The 18,502-nt window shown below is 39.1% G+C and overlaps 2 protein-coding genes across 3 annotated transcripts in view; both read right to left on the bottom strand.

Moving 5' to 3' along the window:
* The window catches only part of OTOR (otoraplin), a 132,406-nt gene extending 127,417 nt beyond the window's left edge, over positions 1-4,989 (bottom strand). The window contains exons 1-3 of the mRNA XM_066993411.1: positions 3,698-4,989; positions 3,090-3,229; positions 2,389-2,499 (exon numbers count right to left, since the gene is read on the bottom strand). Coding sequence (XP_066849512.1) covers positions 2,389-2,499; positions 3,090-3,229; positions 3,698-3,821 — 375 coding nt within the window. The 5' untranslated portion in view covers positions 3,822-4,989. The remainder of the gene's footprint in view (positions 1-2,388; positions 2,500-3,089; positions 3,230-3,697) is intronic.
* A 1,679-nt stretch (positions 4,990-6,668) lies between these two features.
* SNRPB2 (small nuclear ribonucleoprotein polypeptide B2) lies at positions 6,669-13,516 on the bottom strand. Of its 2 annotated transcripts, none has more exons than XM_048061004.2 (7): positions 13,366-13,516; positions 13,121-13,198; positions 11,366-11,538; positions 9,455-9,595; positions 8,273-8,326; positions 7,570-7,658; positions 6,669-7,056 (listed from the first exon to the last, which is right to left on the bottom strand). In XM_048061004.2, the coding sequence occupies exons 1-7, from the start codon at positions 13,469-13,471 to the stop codon at positions 6,897-6,899; spliced, it is 801 nt and encodes a 266-aa protein (XP_047916961.2). In that variant the 5' UTR covers positions 13,472-13,516; the 3' UTR covers positions 6,669-6,896. The 2 variants fall into 2 exon arrangements, with proteins under 2 accessions (XP_047916961.2, XP_047916962.1); XM_048061005.2 differs by having other exon boundaries at positions 13,387-13,437.
* Between the last annotated feature and the right edge of the window lie 4,986 nt (positions 13,517-18,502).

Here is an 18,502-nt window from a genome sequence, read left to right on the forward strand (position 1 = left end):
TAGTACACAGTCTATTGTATTGAGTCTGTTGTATTCAGTGCAATTCAGAAGTAGCAGCACTGAGAAAAACATCTTCCAAGACTTGTCACTTGAAACAGCCACCAATAGGCATGGATTACCTAACATTGCAAAAAGGATGATGATGGAAGTTCACAAGCCCAAGGATTTATTAGGAGGGTCTGTAGCTGATGGCATACATTGACTCTAGCTGTGACAAGTTACTGTTTTGGGGAAAAAGACAGATACATAAGGACCCCCGTGCTAATGTCATCTTTTGTGCTCCTCTCCACTGCAGCAGGTCCCCCTTCAATCTCCTGGCTTACTCAGTGCTGTTACCAGGCAGGTGCATGCTGATTGATCATTAAGCTTTGGCCATCATCAGGTGCCCCAGTGTAAATGAAACAATACAGTAAAGGAGTAGGAAAATAGTGGCTGGAGAAGGTGGTTCTCATACCACTGGAAACCATTTCCTGAGAGAACCCATGGTAGCAACAGCCCTGAGCTTCACAGGTCCAAGACCAGGAAAGCAAGGGAAAATATTGCCAACAGCTTAACGTTGAATTATTGCCAATAGCTCTGTAACTGAAGGGTTACAGAGCTGCAAGCACAAGACTGGCTAGTGACTTGCAAATGGCAGGCTGGTGGCATTACAGGCATATAAGAGCTGTGCAACACTAGCTCTTGTATAAAACAGTAACTTTTAAAGGATACTTCTGGAGCAAGTAGTGTTGCCCATACAGATCGGTCAAGGTGTGCTGTAGGAAGTTTTAAATGTAATTTTGCAGTCAGACCCTTTAAGGTCATGTTTGCAACATACAACTGAGAACAGAGGAAGAAGGAAAAGAACTGCTACAAGTTTTTGTCACAAAATTCCTGCACAGCAAGAATATGAAATAAGGATGAAATGACTGTGAAGCTCAGTGTCCTTAGTTCTGCAGGAGGGTTGGATGCAGAACTTCTACTTGCCAATTAAAGTTCTGCATTGCAGCCTGGCAATGTCCCATTCTGGACCCTCAGCCAGCCTGCAAGCTAAGACATCACTTTAACCTGCCTCTGCTTCCAATTCAGCTTGCCATTCAGCAGACTGGCTGTCATATTGTTGAGTAAAGAGCTTAGAAACATATTTTAGTCATTCTTTCATGTTCTGTGACTAATTGCTACAATGCTTCTGGGCCAAATTCAGAATATTCTAATATAGTGTCAAGAAAAGCAATCACTTATTTCAAGATTTGCATTTGCTCATATAAAAGTTGTCTGACATTAATAATGCAAATCCTAGCAACTATTAACGTGAAACTAAGTTCTTCATTTCACTTATTTCCTGTGTTAATGAAACCCACCTAATAATCCACAGCTAGGATTAAAGACTCCATACACGATTTCAAGACTGACGCACTAATCATTGTATTTTGCTGTACACTTCAAAATAGAATGTAACTAAGTATTCAATATTAATGAAGGTAGTTATTGGAAACTTACCATTCAATTTGTTTTAAGCACATATGTAGGTTACCAGTAATGTTACTTATAAGTCAGACCACAGCAGCCTTTGAGAAAGGACCCTCCTCTTCCACTCTGCTGTGGAATGTGTTTCAGATCTTCAGTAAAATTGAGAATTGTCTGCTATATGACATACTACTGTACACAGTCAGGGAGAACCATTCTTTCAGAAGAGCAGCCTACTTAAACACGTTTCCAATGGCTTTGCAATTCAACTTTTTGTTACATGTACTAATAACTTCTGCTATCAGACAGCAAGCATACTCTTCTCATACACATACCATACTCTGAACACAAAGTTTTAATTCTTTAAGTTGCATCCAACATTTTAACCCAAGTGACACTGCTACTATAAAAACAAGAACTAAAAAATACATCTTTCTGAATGAAGAATGGAAAAGCGAGTTTTCACATACGGTTGGTTACCAGGGACCTCCTCTCACTGAAGTGGGAGATGTTCAGGAAGGTAAAATTAAAGTTTTCTACAAAAATGGCAATCAATGTGCACAATTAATAGAAAGTGGGCTTGTACACGTTAGTAAAATATGCAGCACAATGTCCAGATTCCAAAAAAGAAGAACATTTGCAACACATTGCAAGAAGCTTGGGTGACAGGCTGATGTGGCCTTGAAGCAGTACCATTCAAATCAATAGGAACTCTAATAGGATCAAGGCCTCAACGCAGCATTTGTGATGTCTACAATATCAGAGCTTATGTTAGGATTTTATTGAGGCTATTTGCCTGTATAAAGGCCCAAAGATCGCATCCCTAAGCATCTGTGACGCGCTACAATCAACTGCCACAATTATGATTTGTTTTTACAGCAAATTAGCATTACACAGCCAAGTATAATTATGCAGCCAGCTGGGCTTTTGCAAATTCCTTACCGTTGTAGGAACTGTCTTATTTGCTTCTTGATAGACATGTTGTTCTGAGACTAAACTGCTAGGGAAATAACCAACTGTCCCCATATGGTCTTCATACTGTTCTCCATAAACCTTCAAGCAAGGAGATGCATAATTAGGTACCTTACAACCGTCCTCATCTGGTTTAAGCTAGTTCATAATTTAGTCAGAAGCAGTTACTAACAGTGCTTTTTACTCTGGTTTTGGATATCTTAGTTCTCCAATTAACCAGCACATGAAATGAACAATTAACTTCCAATGTAAGCATGCATTTTTGGAGTAAAGTAATATCACCTATAAGTTATCTGTATTTTTTTTTTATATATAATATACAAATACAGCTGATATTTATCTTTTCTTCCCTTAAATTTAAGAGTTGTATGAGCAGCTGTGATAGAAGTTTTTCTCCTCAACAGTTTCAGCAAGCACCCACAGAAAGGAACTGTTGAGACACTCCATTAAGGTTCAATGCCTAATTACTGTATAGTTATTGAAGATATTACATTATCAAAAAAAAGAGCCCTCAAGACTCCTCAATCAATTTCTTAAGTTTGAACACCCACTTTGAAAACTAAGTTGTTACTTCAAAACCCACACTAGCTCAACATTAGCATCCATTTATTGACAAAAGTACACATTAATCTACTTCTGGTTTGCTCATAGACACAAGAATCTCATCTTACACTTCCAGCCCAGAATTCTCCAGATTCTTTTTCCTTCACTAGTTTTGAGTAAACATAAATCAACTGCCCTTTTTTAATATTAATGAATCTGCAGTCTGGAGCATTATAATCCTCTTCTGCTCTGACAAGGGAAATGGTGTCTAGAAAAAAAAAAAGATCAAGAATGAGCTGGATGAATTTAAGGACATACTTTTACAAAGAGAAATATAAATATATGATGCCTGTGGATGCACACATGTAAAACTACTTCTACAGACGCAAGTAGGTTACTCTGAAATTGTCTGCCAAGAATTTGTCCTGCTTATCTTTCCATCTCCAGTAAGCAAAGTAACAGCTTAAGAATGTGTGTTTCATCAGAATGGGAATCACAGTCCTCCTCTTAACACTTACCTTTCCATCAAGTGAAAAAGGTCCCTCACGAGATTTTTTTTGCAGTAAAATGGGATGTGATGTTCTCTATCAATCCTCCCACGTTGCTTTAAATTGACAAACCAATTTAGAAATGAGCTAAACAAGCAGAGCAGTTTTCTGTCCAACTCCATCCAAGCTCCACAGTTGCTTTTCAGAATATATTCTCTTCTAATTTCAATTAAAGCAGGATTACTTACAGACACAGTCGTCATCAGCACACAGCTTCTTGCTGGCAAGTTTATCCATAAAAATTCCAGTTACAAGGGGATACATTAATCTGAGACACAGAAGTAAGATAACCAAATAAACACGTTGTGTCATTTTTTTCTTTGCTGCAGCACCTCCCAAATGTGGACTGGGTCAAGCAATCCATATCTTTTATGGAAGAACGAAACATCTGGACAAACATCCCTGGCCAATGGGAAGGGATCAAGGGGACATTCCACTGCTACAGGAGGAGCTGCAGGCAGGAGGAAAGCCTCAGGTTCCACTTACAAAACAGAATCCCTTCCCAAACCCATTCTGGGTTAGCATTTCAATGAGCAACTGTATTACTTAAACATTCTTAAGCCTTCCTGTAGTCATTCATAAGCTTAATCTTACCTCAAGCAAAAATTGTCTGAGAATGAAAAATTAAGTCAGACTGCGATAAGCAGGAAAGGAAATCACATCCTTTCAAATTCTTGAGTCCTTTATTCTCATGAACACTCACTGACAAACCGTCTTCCCTGGACCATAAACTCACCACAACAGAAATTTCCTTGTTACAGCCTACAGACAGGCCCTATGAGGACCCTAAAACGTAGGTGCAAATATAACCCAGTAATTAGGCTTAGCAAGTCAGCCATTTAAATTGGTGGTCTAAAATTCAAGCATTGCATACTTGTATAGGCAAGATTTATTTTCCATGGGAAGATGCAGAAAAAGAGCAAACTACGCAGGTTGTGCCAGGATAGTGGCCATCTCACTTCTATTTAAACAGCTGATCTCAGTTGAGATTGCAGATGCAAGACACTAATACCGTGCCCACAAGCTGACTTAAAAGGTGCTTGTTATGTCTTAGAGGACATCCAGAATTGATCTAACTTACCAAAATTCCATCATAACATATATGTAAGGAGAAAGAAAGGAGTATTATAATTAAAACAGACGCGCACACACAAAGAAAAAACTGAGTTACTAGACTGTAAGCTGCTCGCATCACAGCTGTCATGCTACAAAAAGCTAGTTTGGATCGGTCCTTAGAAGTGACCAAAAGCAAGTGTGTGAATTCCCCAAATGGTACTCCAGTCCATCAGTGCTCTGTGATTCACAAGAAGGCCTAAAGAGCTACCAGCTGTACCGTCTTTCAGACAACTGTCATCGAATAAACCCATTATCTTTTAAAGAATGAACATCTTGCTATTTCTAACATCACCCTTATATTACAGCTGACTTAACAACATTGTCCTCTAACCTGCCAGCCCATTACTCCTTCCTCCAACCTCCCATACTTTTTTTTTTTTTTTTATTTGCAGACAGCTCCACACAAACCCTTCTAAGTGAATCAAGGTAGTGTGTGGCAGTATCCAATGGAGTCTCACATAAATGAAGTAGTGGAAGGCAAGAACAGCATCATTAATACCTACAAAATTGCAATCGAAGAGGAAAAAACCCAAGGTTAATGACAGAACATAATCCCTTTTACTCTTTACAGGTACACAAAAAAGTTTCCCTTGCAAGTGCTCTAAATTTGTGAATTCACTAAAAAATGAAAAATGCATATACAGAAATATGACATTAATCAGGACCGCTGGAAGAGGTATCATCCTTCACTGTCATCTGAAAAAAAGATCAATTTGTTTTGCAGATCTCGTGCAAAAAAAACACAGCACTTTGTCCACAGAACAGTCTTAAGTCAAATCTCAATCTTCTCAGAATAACAGAAAAACAGTATTCTGCAGCTAAAACTAAGCCCACACAACACAGGTAGGGACCGCATCAAGCCATGGTAACAGAGGAAAAGCTACAGCCACCAGCATACTCCCTCCTTTTCCAGTTGACCCACTTACTCTGGAAACAAAAAAAGCCTCAATGCTTGCAATGTAGCTGATATGCTAATTTGAACATTCTTCCTTGTAGTTTCTGGTCTTAACATCAGGTACTCTAACACTTTCCTGAACCACTTGTGAAGGAAATCGTGCTAATTCTGTCCCATTACATTTTTGAAAGGGTAGTTAGGGGGTATTTAGAGGCCTCGCAGAGAAAGAATTTAAGAATTGAGGAATGGTGCAACATGACGAGCACAAACACATTACCTTTTCCTCTCAAACACGGATCTCCAAAGGTCTGATAGAAATGCTTCTAGACATCACCATGCAAAACTCACTGTTCCACCAGAAATATGATAATACTTTAAGTAAATTTCATTATTCTCTTAGCCTAAAATATCTTTCTAGGTCCTCCTTCACCTCAACAAAGCACTCCAGCTCTTGAAGCAATTTTTTTTCCATGTAAATATTTATAATAGCTATAACTCCCAATACTGCATCTGATTAATTCTCTGCATGTAGTGTATTTCATGTCCAACAAACCCCTTAACTGTTTTAAACAAATGGAAAAGACCTCAGCAAACCACACACATTAGGACATGCATTTTGAAAAACCCATCTGTCAGACTGTCAGACACATCAGCAATGTCTTTGTAAAGAGTAAGAAAGCTCTTCCTAAACCATTTATTAAAACTGCTGGTAAATAATGGAGGATTGGAAAATAAGCTTTTATGGGCCCTCTGTACACTTGCTTCTATTACCAGCCATCGCTGCAGAGACAAAACCAAAGAAGTTGAACAATGCTATCAAATTCTAATCAATGTCTACCAGTACCTGGAAAAAAAAAAAAAAAAGGACTCCAATGATCTGTTGCTTTTCAGTGAGAGTAATTTTGTCTTAAGACAAAGATAATGCCTTAATGCCTTGCCTTAAGACTTAAGATAATGGTACTGAGAACTGAGTGTTGCATTCTGAATATGCTGACATTTAGTATTCCTGCTCATGCTTTTTGCTCTGAAGAGATGGCTATTTTTCCAACATTCACTTTTGAAAAACGAACGCCACCTTAAAAGTAGTTAAGCCAATATAATTGGCCCTGCAAGCCTAACAGATTCAAGGAAAGACAAATTCAAGGAAAAACAGTGTGAAAACAGCATGAACTGTATTTATTTTATAAAAAACGGTATTTTAGCACAAAAGTTTACTATTCAACAGATCCACGGAAGTCCTGCAACTGGCCCAACAGCTGTGGCCATTTTACACAACAGTCTTATCTTTTCTGTAGAGAACAGCAAACATGCTAGCTGATCAAAGTATCATCATGATCAAAAAATCAATCCGAAGAAGTCCTTTAAAGAGTGTCTGGTTATTTCTTAGCATAAGTGATTTTCATGGCATGAGACGGAGTGATTTTGAATCCTTGGAGAGCGTCTCGAGCAGCTCCTGCTTGACATTCATTTTCAAACTCCACAAATGCAATGTCATGGCGCCCAGGCACTAAACGTACTTCTTTAAATCCAGGAAACCTTTAAAAGAAATTGAAAGAGTCAGATATTATTTCCTGGTTTGATAATTTATCTCTCTTCAGTAGCCTTAGGCCTTACCATATACATCTACTAGTATAACAATTACTACTAATAAAAGATTCAACTGAAGAATTTTTGTATGTCCAGTCCTCAGAACTATGCCTCACCTAAGGATCGTTCTGTGGAAGTAATTCAATCAGTCTTGCACACATGCAGAAGCAACTAAAGTTAGTTTTGAAACTGTTGCTGATATTGTAAAGTCTTTCATATTGGTCACTAACTCAAATCCAGTGCAGACTGATAGTAGATAACTTACACAATCAAAAGCAACTCAAAAGAAAAAAGAAAATTGCACCTGCTTTCTGCACCAAGACATCAGACCTGACATCTGTAATCTTGGCAGTAACACAGAAAACTGAAATTCTTTCAAAACCTCTTATTTCTAAAAATCAACTTGTCAACTTAGAAAGCATAAAGATAACTGAAGGACTCAAAGGAGAACTCAAAACTTACTGATTGAATAACATGGACAGCATCATCTCATTTGTTTCCTCGGGCAGGTTATTAAGGAAAAGGATATAGTTCGGTGGGTTATCAGGCACCTGCAACAACAGAAGAACAATGCTCAGCAGATTATCCACAGCTGTCCGCTCCTCTGCAATCTATTTGCATTATCATTTGAACTAAGACTCACACATCCTCAGTTTTTACTCAGAATACTGCTAGTTGGGCTTTAGGATACCTTCACGCAACATGCAGACAAATCTCTGTTTGTTTTTTCAAACTGTCTATCTCACAGTGATAAAAATTTAGAGAGTCTCTCGTTTCCACAAAAAAATCACATTAATATATATTCTTAGACATCTTATTTAAACTTCATAGCTCAACAGTTGATGCTGCAGTACTCCACCATAGCAGGTGCCTTACAACTACCCGTAGTGCCATTTTTGATTATTCAGACCATCCAAGATACCTGCGGGGGAGGTGATGAACCTGGGCCCTCCACAGCTCCCTCACTGGTAGAGCAGTTGGAGGCCACAACAAACACTCTGTTCATCTACAGACAACTTAACTACTGAGTTTCTTTGAGCAACTGAAAAACCACACAAAACATTGGTTTTACTATAGTGTTCTACTAAAATATATTGATAAGAAACCCCGTTAGTTTTTAAGCTTCAGAATCTTTAACAGATTTGGTCACAAAAACAAGCATTACCTGCTGATTCTGTGGTGAAGTCCCAGGGGCACTGGCTGAATTTTGTGTTGCTCCCTAGCAAGTAAGTACAAAATAGTTTTTAAAAGATATTTGGTTAGAAATATATAAACACACATCACCACATTCCTATACAACTCAAGCAGTATGTTAAGGCTGGTGCGTTTTGTTTTATGTTTTGATTTATTAAACCGTAATCCAAGGAACGTTTGTTGTTTATGAAATACCTGCTGTAGGGAAACAAAAACACATGCATTTCACTGAACCCCAAAACCAGACAATGAAAAAAAAAACCATCTAACTAATGGCGATGTCAGCAGAATCACTACTTCTCCACATCATAAAATTCAGTTTTATAAGACAAGAAGTCGTTCTGAAAATGAAGGCCTACACAGGATACATTTACTAGGAAGAAGACAGATGTTCCACTGAGGACACCAGTTTAAAAAGGATACCTTAAAGCTACTACCATTATCAATAGAAGCACTTAATTCTTCCTAAGAGATTTGTATATAACCATTGATTTTGAATAAATTGTGAGAAAACTGAATATTCTACTTGGAAAGAGTTGTTTTCTATGATCGCTCTGATCTCTCCTTAATTGTGTCTTAGCAGGAACACTAGTGAGGTAACACAATATTCAAACCCTGCGCCTCGGTGTTTTCTACTAAACTTGAGGACATACGTGACTAAACATTATTAGTTTATGCCAGGACCACCCTTAGTGGAGATATATTCCAAGCCAACTCCTTCCCATCTAATTGTAAATGGGTAATCTTTTTCCCTTTTAACTATTTGCCATTCTACAGTGTCTGTAGTGCAAATAAGCATTTAAACATTGAAGGGAAAAGCTGGTTGAGCATTTGAAGCTAACCTTAAAGCCATCTCTCTCGTTAGTTGTTTTTAAAAATAAAAAATACGTTAGTTTCTACTTCAGTTTACTGTACTTTTGCCCTATATCTTTTTCATCTGAGAACAGGAATGAGAAAAAAAAATTATAAAAAAGCAGTAAGGACTATGTAATCACTCTCTCTCCTGTGGCTTCTAGTGAGTGATAGAGAGCAGTAGGTATCAACAGACGATTCAAAGAACTGGGAAATACTAAAAGACAATAATTAGCCTTCTGAAGAAAAACCTAAATAGCTTGCCCCCCCCCTCTCATTTTTTAAAACAAAAACAGCCTACCTGGATAACCTTTTTATTTGCTGCATTTGCTGACTGCTCCAGAGATTTGGCCTTCTTCTTTTCCTTCCTTTTTTCCTTATCAGCAAAAGTACCACGCATTTTAGAGATGATATCAGAGTCTGTTTTTGCATACTGAATACGCTTTTTAAAAGAAAAAAATATATTTTGTTGTTTATTATACTGAAAATCTTGTAGCAACTTTGTTGACTGTGTTCTACTTGCACTACTGACAGGGTATTTTTGTAGAAACTCGTATTAAAAATACTGTTGTAAGTTGTAGGTATGCTTACAGAGTACGTAATCCTCATAATTAATTCTGATCACACCTAAAGAACTTTTTTAAGAACTCAGATGGACCACGCATAAGAAGAAATTACTAATTTTACCTCACTCATTGGAATCGGAACTCTAATCAGCTAATAGCACCTTTTTAATGTCTATCAAGGTAACAGCTGTACAAAGCTATATAACGTCAGTTAACAAAACTGCCACCAGATGCTATTTAAAAAAGAGTGGTTTAAAACATTTGGGGGCAGGAAGGGGGGTGTTAGGCATTAAGACTCGACAGTAGTTTCTCAGATCTCTGCAGAAAAAATGAGTTCAGCAAAACTAAGACAAAAAAGAGAAGTATTTGCCTTAATTCAACCTGAATTGCATGAATTGTGTCAGCACCACAACAAAGGCATTCCGACAGGGGAATCCCAACGCCCAAATTCAGGGAGGTAAATGGATTCAGTTAGAAATTTACAGCTGGCGTAACATTATATATGTAAATGTGTACACACACGTGTGCACACATTTACAATCTTATCACTTACTGGAGACTACCTCAATACAGAATTACACAAGCCAAAGATTTTTTTATGCTTTTGTATGTTGCTAGATGTAGTATGCGTGCTGCAGTCAGTATTTAAAGAGGAAAGTATGCCTAAAAAACTAATAAATAAATTGAGGCTTCATAAGCTATTTCCTGTTAAGTTTTACAGAGCACAAAGCTCTTTAACGGCAAACGACAGAACTAAGCTTGCACAATTCCTCGTTAAGGATTTTGTTAGATAATCTGAAAGTGTTAATGAAACAAGCTTGCGGCTCAGCAACACAACAGTCTGTGCAATCCTTAACACTCAAAGCCATGACCTGAAAGCCAGTATTAATACATCCATCTATCACTGAAGTCAAGTGGGCCATTTGAATGTATCATGCCTCAAATACAGTTGCAGAATTAGGAGATGCGTAGTCATCCAAGCAGGCAACAACAAAAACGTGTCAACCGTTGTGCCATTCTGCCTGTAATCAAGTACATTATTAAATCAGCTTTTCTTGAGCAGTAGTGCATTTGCATCATTGAAGCGGTACCGAAATTCGGTCATTTGACTTGCTAATTTGATGTATGCACAAGCAAAACTATTCAACAATTTCAAAAAAAAGATATTACTGACCACACCTGCCAATTTCTGGAAAGTAAAACTGTAGAGATCTTCACCCTACCCCGTTGCCTCAAAATGGAAGCATCATAGTCTAACTATGAACAACTAAAGTAAGCAATAATTATTGTATCAACAGAAAGCACCTAACTTCAGGAACATTACTACAGGAATTTTATCTGTTCAACAGAAGACATGATGTGTAAGCTGGAAGCATTTCAGATCTTGAAAACTTCAACCTACCATAGAAAAACATAAAGCCATCATTTAAGACATCTAAATGCTAAGTTCAGCCTCACTGTACTTTAACTACTGTCTCTCCAGTCTGTCCTCAAGCTTGCATAAATATATCTGTTAATCGAGAGAGGACATCACTGAATAATGGCATAATTAAATGCAACAGCTAATTCTTAAGGTGCAAATACCCAAACATTGCATCATACCACGATACATTTTCTTTATATAAAAAAAAAAAAAAATAACTTACCATTGGTTTCCCATAAAATGGAAAGCCTTGTAGTTGTCTCAGAGCATTGGTAGATGATCCAAGTTCTTTAAATATAACAAAAGCCTGTCCTCTCATCTTCATAGTCTTCAAAGCCACAATGTCAACCACATGACCAAACTGTGAGAATAATGCATACAAGGACCTCTTCAGCTCTGTTGACATGTTAAAAAAAATATAATCAGTTACATATAAATGTCTGCTTCTAGAGAGTTTGCTGTCCTTTAGGGTCATTTCTGCCACCTTGATCTCACTGTAATAAGTTATATGAGCTTAGCCAGAACTGCTGCACAAGTGCAAGTTGATTTGCCTGGCTTTTACAAGTTGGCATATAATGCTTGGTTTCACATCACAAGCATTCAGCTAGCAAAGAAACTGCACCTCCATGCATTTTAACTTCCTCAGAAAGTAAAAATTACAGGAGGGTACAAATGCACATTCTTGTGTATACATATATATACACACATATATATACACAAACACACTCGAGTATGATATATTACAGCCATCAAAGACCAATTAGCGAATCAATACTGTCACATGGAACAGTAAAGAGGTATGACTTAAGAATACTGCAAAGAGCTAATCAAAGGCTAGATAAATTTGGACTCTTAGTTTCTAACTGTTTAATCAATTCTTTTAAGCGCATCAAATATTTTTCATATTCTATATATGAATACATTTTTGTACGATCACACTGTAACTTGCAGTTGCCACGGATTTATTTTTACTATTTAAAGTCACGTGACACGTCAAACTAAACTTTAATCTTCTCCAATTAAGCTAAATATATCCTCTGTATTGCATGATTATTCTAACTGACAAGTCTTACACTTGAAATATTTCAGCTACATAAGAGCACTGCCTCTTGGTTATTGCTGTTGAGACCTGATAATGCCAGCCCAATATCACTTTTTCTAGCTGCTCTTGACCATCCACAGCTCTATCTACATAAAAAAAAATCAAAATCAACAGGAAGCCAATTAAAGCAACTTATGAAGTATGATACCTTCCAAAAGCAACAGATTCATAGTAAAATACAAGAATGCAGCTTGCTTTATCAGCATTTTTTGTTTTCTTATCAAAATTTTTATCTTTAAATAACTTTAAAAATGTACTTAAAAATGGGATTTGCAGGCTTTATTGGTAATTTGAAATACTGTATTTAAAAATTCTAACCAAACAATTTAATAATGGACACTTACTAGGCCATAGGGCACTTAAAACGCTACAAATAAATCCCTAACGTTTACTTTATTCAACAGAACCATCTTGACACATCACTTTATTAGCAAAGCTGTTTCCACTTCCAGACCATTCTCTGCAGCACCCAGAAGAAGCATTTGAGCAGTGCATGATCCAGCCGCTCAATCCAAACAACTACAATTAAATTACCTTTGTCACTTGAGATTATGAGCTAAGCACGAGTATTAAGAAACGGATGGTTCTATACAATGAATACAGAGCTAGATAAAAGCATGAGATTTTTCATTTGTTTTTTAAAGCACACTGAGGAGCTGAGATTCCTCCACAGGAAGCTGGAGCAGCTGTGAGGCAGTGTCTGCAACGCGTGGATGCGCAACAGGTTAGTTGTGGCGCCGATGCTGACAGGCGAGGCCCACCAGAAGCACGTCAGGGTCCGGGGGGCTCAGCCCCACCGCCGCAGGCAGCCCCTGGCAGCCCGGCCTGACCTTTACCACGCGCCTTCCCACCGCGGCGCTCCCCGAGCAGCGGTACCTTCTTTCTTGATCTTATCGTTTATGTTGTTGATGTAAATGGTGTGGTTCGGCCTGATGTCCATCCTCCGCAACGCGCCTACAACAGAGCGCACGCACAGCCGTTACCGGCCGCAGCCCTTACAGCCGTTACCAGCCGTTACCAGCCGGCCCCGCCCCCCGCCGCCCCCCGCCGCCTCCACCGCGAGGGCGCCGCGCAAGCCCCACAGGGCGGCCCCGGCCCCGGCCCCCTAGCGCGGTACGCACCGGTCGCCCCCTGCCCCTCACCGCCTCGCTCCGAAATGGCCGCCGCCGCCGCCGCGCGCAGGCGGGGCAGCCGCTCCCGGAGCCATCGATGCGCCGAGCGGCCCATGCGCGGGGCGGGGAGGGGCGGCCGCCGGCCCGTCAGGCGGGTGGCGGGGCGCCGCCGCCATCTTGGCGCCCGTCAGAGCCGGCGGTGGCGGGGGAGCGGAGCTCCGTGGGCTGCTTCAGTGTCGGGGTGAAGCTGACAGAAATTGGGGCTTCCTCAGTCAGCTTCTCCCTTTATTGTGTTCTACTTGAGTAATAAACAAACCTAACTGTGATTTTCGTGTCTTCTCACTTAGGTGATGGGGCAGCTGTGGAGAACGAAGAGAAACAACACCTAAAACCACCTCTTAACAAGCATCCATTAACTAACAGTTGTTTTTAGATTGCCTTTTCAATATCCAAACTATCAGAACGTTTCATTTCTTGAAAATACTTTTAAAATCCCTGCGGTGGTGGAACCTGGGGATAAATAAACAGAGAACAGATTGAGGTTGCAGCCTTTGAATGTTTGGAATAATTTTGCAGGCTGCATATCTTCATTTCTATGAATGAACAATGATGCAGTCTGTTCCAGAAACAACTTCAAGTCGTGAAAGTTTAACCTGGTTGCATATCAAAAAGTTACCGGGGAAAGTTAGAATCCATAAGAGACTTCGGGTTCAAATTAAACTATATTTGGAAAGGTCCACGTTGACACTCATTTCTTTGTAAAAAGACAGGGCTATTAGGGAGCTGTTGTTTCAGTTGCTTGTCAGGAAAAGTGAACGCATTAGTTCAGATTCTAGAGTTTTCCTGATTACAAAGAAAATCTGTTATTGAGGAAGCTTATAGAGAACAACGTGGATTAAAGTGAGTTAATAGCAAGAAAGAAGAAAAAAAAGAAAAAAAACAACAGCACTTGATTGAGAGGTTTACTGGTGGAAGAGAACAGCATTATCTTTAGTTGCATTGCACGGTATGGGAAATGGTGCCAATAGAAAGCTGTGTGCAATATATACACATCACAAATTAAAATGATGATAGCAGTTCAAAGCACGCTTTATGGTCCATTTTAGGGTCCTTCTCTTTTTTTTTATTGTCATATAAGTATTTAACAAAAAATATCTTTGGAGTCCAAGCATGAACAATTTATTAAAAACAAACTTTTTTAGAGAGGCTATGTGCTATTTTATGTGTTGATCAGCAATACAATCCACATAACTCATAATTTAGTAACAAAGTTCAAAACTACTTATTTGTTATTGAATCAATGTAGCTAAGGGAATTTGATTTTCTCCTGGAATCAAAAACATTGACATATTATAAATGACTTTATTTTAAAGTCTTTAAACTGTTCATAAAGAAACTAAAGAAAACAAACACACAAAAAACCTCAACCTGACACAGAATAAGGAAGAATTCACGACTTCTATAATTCTTCCAGTGCAGTGTGCCACACTCATACATGCTCAGAGTCACTTTAAGCACTGCTGATTTATTCTTGCAGAATGTGAATGCAATAAAGCAGAAAGCTGTGCCTTTCCTTTCCTGCTCTTCAGGTGGGATTTCAGCCTGACTGCTGGTTCAATAGAAGCAACATTCATTTCTCAGGTTGCCTCCCCCACCCCTCCCCAAGATTTATTTGGATTACTTTTGTTTTCTTAATCTCCAGGGAGGTACAATACTCTTGTATTCACTAGCACAGTTATTTGTTTAAAAGTCTCTGAAAACTTGGAATATTGTAAAAATTATTCCAAGTTTCTTAGCAAGAACGCCCATAGCAACTTAGTAAGGAGTTATAATACATCACCAGTATAATGTGCTGGAAACATACTTCCAACTCTTAACAAGTAGCCGCTTTCCAGAGACTGTCAAGCGGTGCTGGAGAAGCAAAGCAGAGAAGACAGGGTTCTTGAAAAATCATAGTATAGTAGCCCCAGCTCTTCCCTCTTCCTGCCCTTTGCTCAAGGTCAATGAAACCTAGCATTTCTTTATTATTGCTGTTGTTTGTTATGACACCTGTAATAAAAATCCTTTTTTTCTTCCTTTTCTAAAAACAGTTCCTCCAAAGTAAAGTACAACAATAACTAAGAGCTGTGAACAGTGGAAATTTCACTCCTGGTTTTAAAGTGTCGTGCAGTCCTCACAGCTTTGATGGGGTCCACATACACAAAATGATGCTTCAAACTTGTCACGGTAGTTATCTTGCCTCATTAAGACTGTAGAATTATTAAAATAGTTACTAAAATTTATGAGTACAGGAATATTTTTGTCTCAACGTGGAGGGAAAAAAATAAACACATGCTACAAAGCATGCACGTGAATGCTTTGTGATGTGGCTGGATTTGTCTTTAGTATTTTGGTTCCACCCTTTGACTGATCTGTTCTGCTGTGTCAGGCATGATAATATAGCACATTGCTAAACATTGGAAAATGGACAGACACAATGGACAAAATGTCAGGAAATATGGAAATTCCCAAGCAAGTACCAATGTACGTTAGTGGTGTGAGCATCTGCAGAGTCAATGAAATTCATTTCTGCGTGAAAACTCACATCTAAGGCATAAAAGGTTTTTTGAAGGTTGAGCAACTTTCAGATCTATATTCAATTGGAAGGTGCAAAATAGAAGGTATTGTGTCCTGTAAATCAGTGGCTGCTGTGCCGTTACGCTGACTGCCATCCACTAGTGTAAATTGCCAGAGGGAGCTGAGGAGGCTGCAGTGATTTACAGATAGTTGTTCAGAGGCTCAGGATACATGATTTCTAAACTAACAAAGCAAAGGGAATGGACAACATGATGGCAGAAGAAATTTAGTATTGACAAGCGTGTGGCAAGGCACTTGGAAAAGAATCATTTGAACTACACAGTGAAGTTCTGAATTAACTGTAACCGCTCAGGAAGAAGACCTAGATGACCCTGTCTGGAGGACAATAAAACACCCAGAGGTAGGAAAAGAAGCAAACAAAAACACCACACAAAAGGAAAAATAATGTACTGCAGTTCCCTTAATAAGGCTGTTTCATAATCACTGAAAAGATGCTTGAAGTTACTCCTGCTTGATCTAAAACAAAACCCCATATGTTCCTCTGACATTTACTATTAGCAATTTATATTTCTAACTATTAAATACACTGCCTGATAAGCCTTTCACTTACTGTGTGACTTAGTCAAGGAAGCTTCATCAACCAAGAGCAGAGTACACCATCACAACCAATTACTCCTATTGCTTCAGAGGAAGAGTGCTCTATCTTGATTATAATATGTAAATCTCTGCTTCTTCTCATGACAACATCACATTTCCACCTTACCAAGCCCACAGGAAAAAAACAAACAAACAAAAAAAACAAATTTCTTTATAATATATTCTATTTTATGACAATAGAAAGCAGTTGTATTGCTTTAAAAGAAGCAACTAATTATCATGGTTAAATGAGCCAGAATTAAATTTTAGATTCTTACCATTCATAGCTAGTTATAACCAGCATAAGCTGTGAAAGGATTACTTTTCACCTTTGTGTTTTATTAACCATACTGAAAAAAAAAATTAAAAAGTCAATTGAACTTAGATGAGGACTCAACAGGTCACAGAACAAACCTCTTTAACAAAGCCCCAGTGCAACCTCACTAATGAATTAATTGCTCTGTTCCCCATCTCAGCTTGGTTTCTTCAATTTAGTGGTCAACAGATGACAGCAATTATCATTGCTATATTAATACCTAAAAGTTTCAGTTAATATTAGGGCTGTTGGAAGCCAGCAACAGCTGCCTCCTTCAATTCCTCCAACCCACCCAAAGTAAAGTAAAAAACAGAAAGGAAGGGTCCATATCCTAGAGAACTCACCAAACCCTTAGTAGACTGTTTAGTTTCTTCTGTGGTCATACACTTTCTAGACTGATCTTTCCTTTATCAGACAGCCTTTTCCCCCTTCTCAGACCAGTTGTTGTTCCTGGCAAGTGTAGGGCTTTTAGACTACTTCAATTCCCATAAGAAAAATAAATCAGAAATTACAAGTATATTAAACGCCACCCTTGTAAGAACAGAGAATTCCTTGCATTTACTCTATTTAGTGTTATGGTAATTCCCAATTCACTGGGGCATGCTAATATACTGAAAAACACGAAACGTGGGTGGTGTTTTTAATTTCATGCAGATGGCTCCAAATTAGGATGCTTGGGTTTCCCTTTTATTGGTAGTGATTGGTGGCAGCATCATCCGTCCTCACTAACTTTTTGTTGAGAAGAACAGCAGCACTGGTTTGTTTTATAACTCTGCAAGAACACACGAATTCCTTTCCTTTTTCTTTCAGTTTGGGTTAAGTTTTTAGTTTTACTGGAATCAGCATACTAGTACAGTACGTGAGGTGACTAACATTATTTTGGCATTTTAAGTTAAATTCTTTTGAATCCCACTACATAGGAAACACTGTAGTATAATGAAATCAAGACTGATCTGCATGGTTACATGAAGTTGCCTCATTTTTTTTCCTTAATCTCACAAATAGCCAATTCTCCACTGAACATCTTTACCCATGTCGATACAAAGCAGTTTTAGCTACAACTCTTGCAGCACCTCCCCAGTGCATGAACTCCCAGCTCACCAGGGATTTCCTGGCTGCAAAATCAGGAAAAGAAACAGAATTATGGTTTCTCTGTGCAGCGCACCCACAAGGGATACTGGGCACAAGAGGGATGGGCTCTCACAGGGCACAAAGTCTGGCCAGGAGCAGAGGTAGGAGGCTGGGAGCTGGCTGCAGGGCATGACTTGCTGCAGAGCCAAGCCTAGGCGGCGCAGGATGCCCCGTACTCCTGGGGGAGCAGCCGGGGAAGGCACCGCTGCCTGTTAGAGGGGAAATGGAGACCAAGGGTCTGGCTTGGGCTGTCAGGGAGCAGCAAAGGCAGGTTCACAAAGAAGGGCAAGCCCAAGAACCACGTACGGTAAGGCTCAGCAGGGGCACCGTCCCATGGTGCCTGAACAAGACGAGCAGATCTGGCGACAGCAGTGAGAGTTGGCCACTACGTGCTAACCAGCGGACAAGTGAGGAACAAGAAAAGGTCTCAGATAAGTCTGCAAGTCTGGATCTGAGATACCTGGCCAGACACAGCTGCACCACAGC

This window comes from Anser cygnoides, chromosome 3 (genome assembly GCF_040182565.1).
Source record: "Anser cygnoides isolate HZ-2024a breed goose chromosome 3, Taihu_goose_T2T_genome, whole genome shotgun sequence".
NCBI lineage: Eukaryota > Metazoa > Chordata > Aves > Anseriformes > Anatidae > Anser > Anser cygnoides.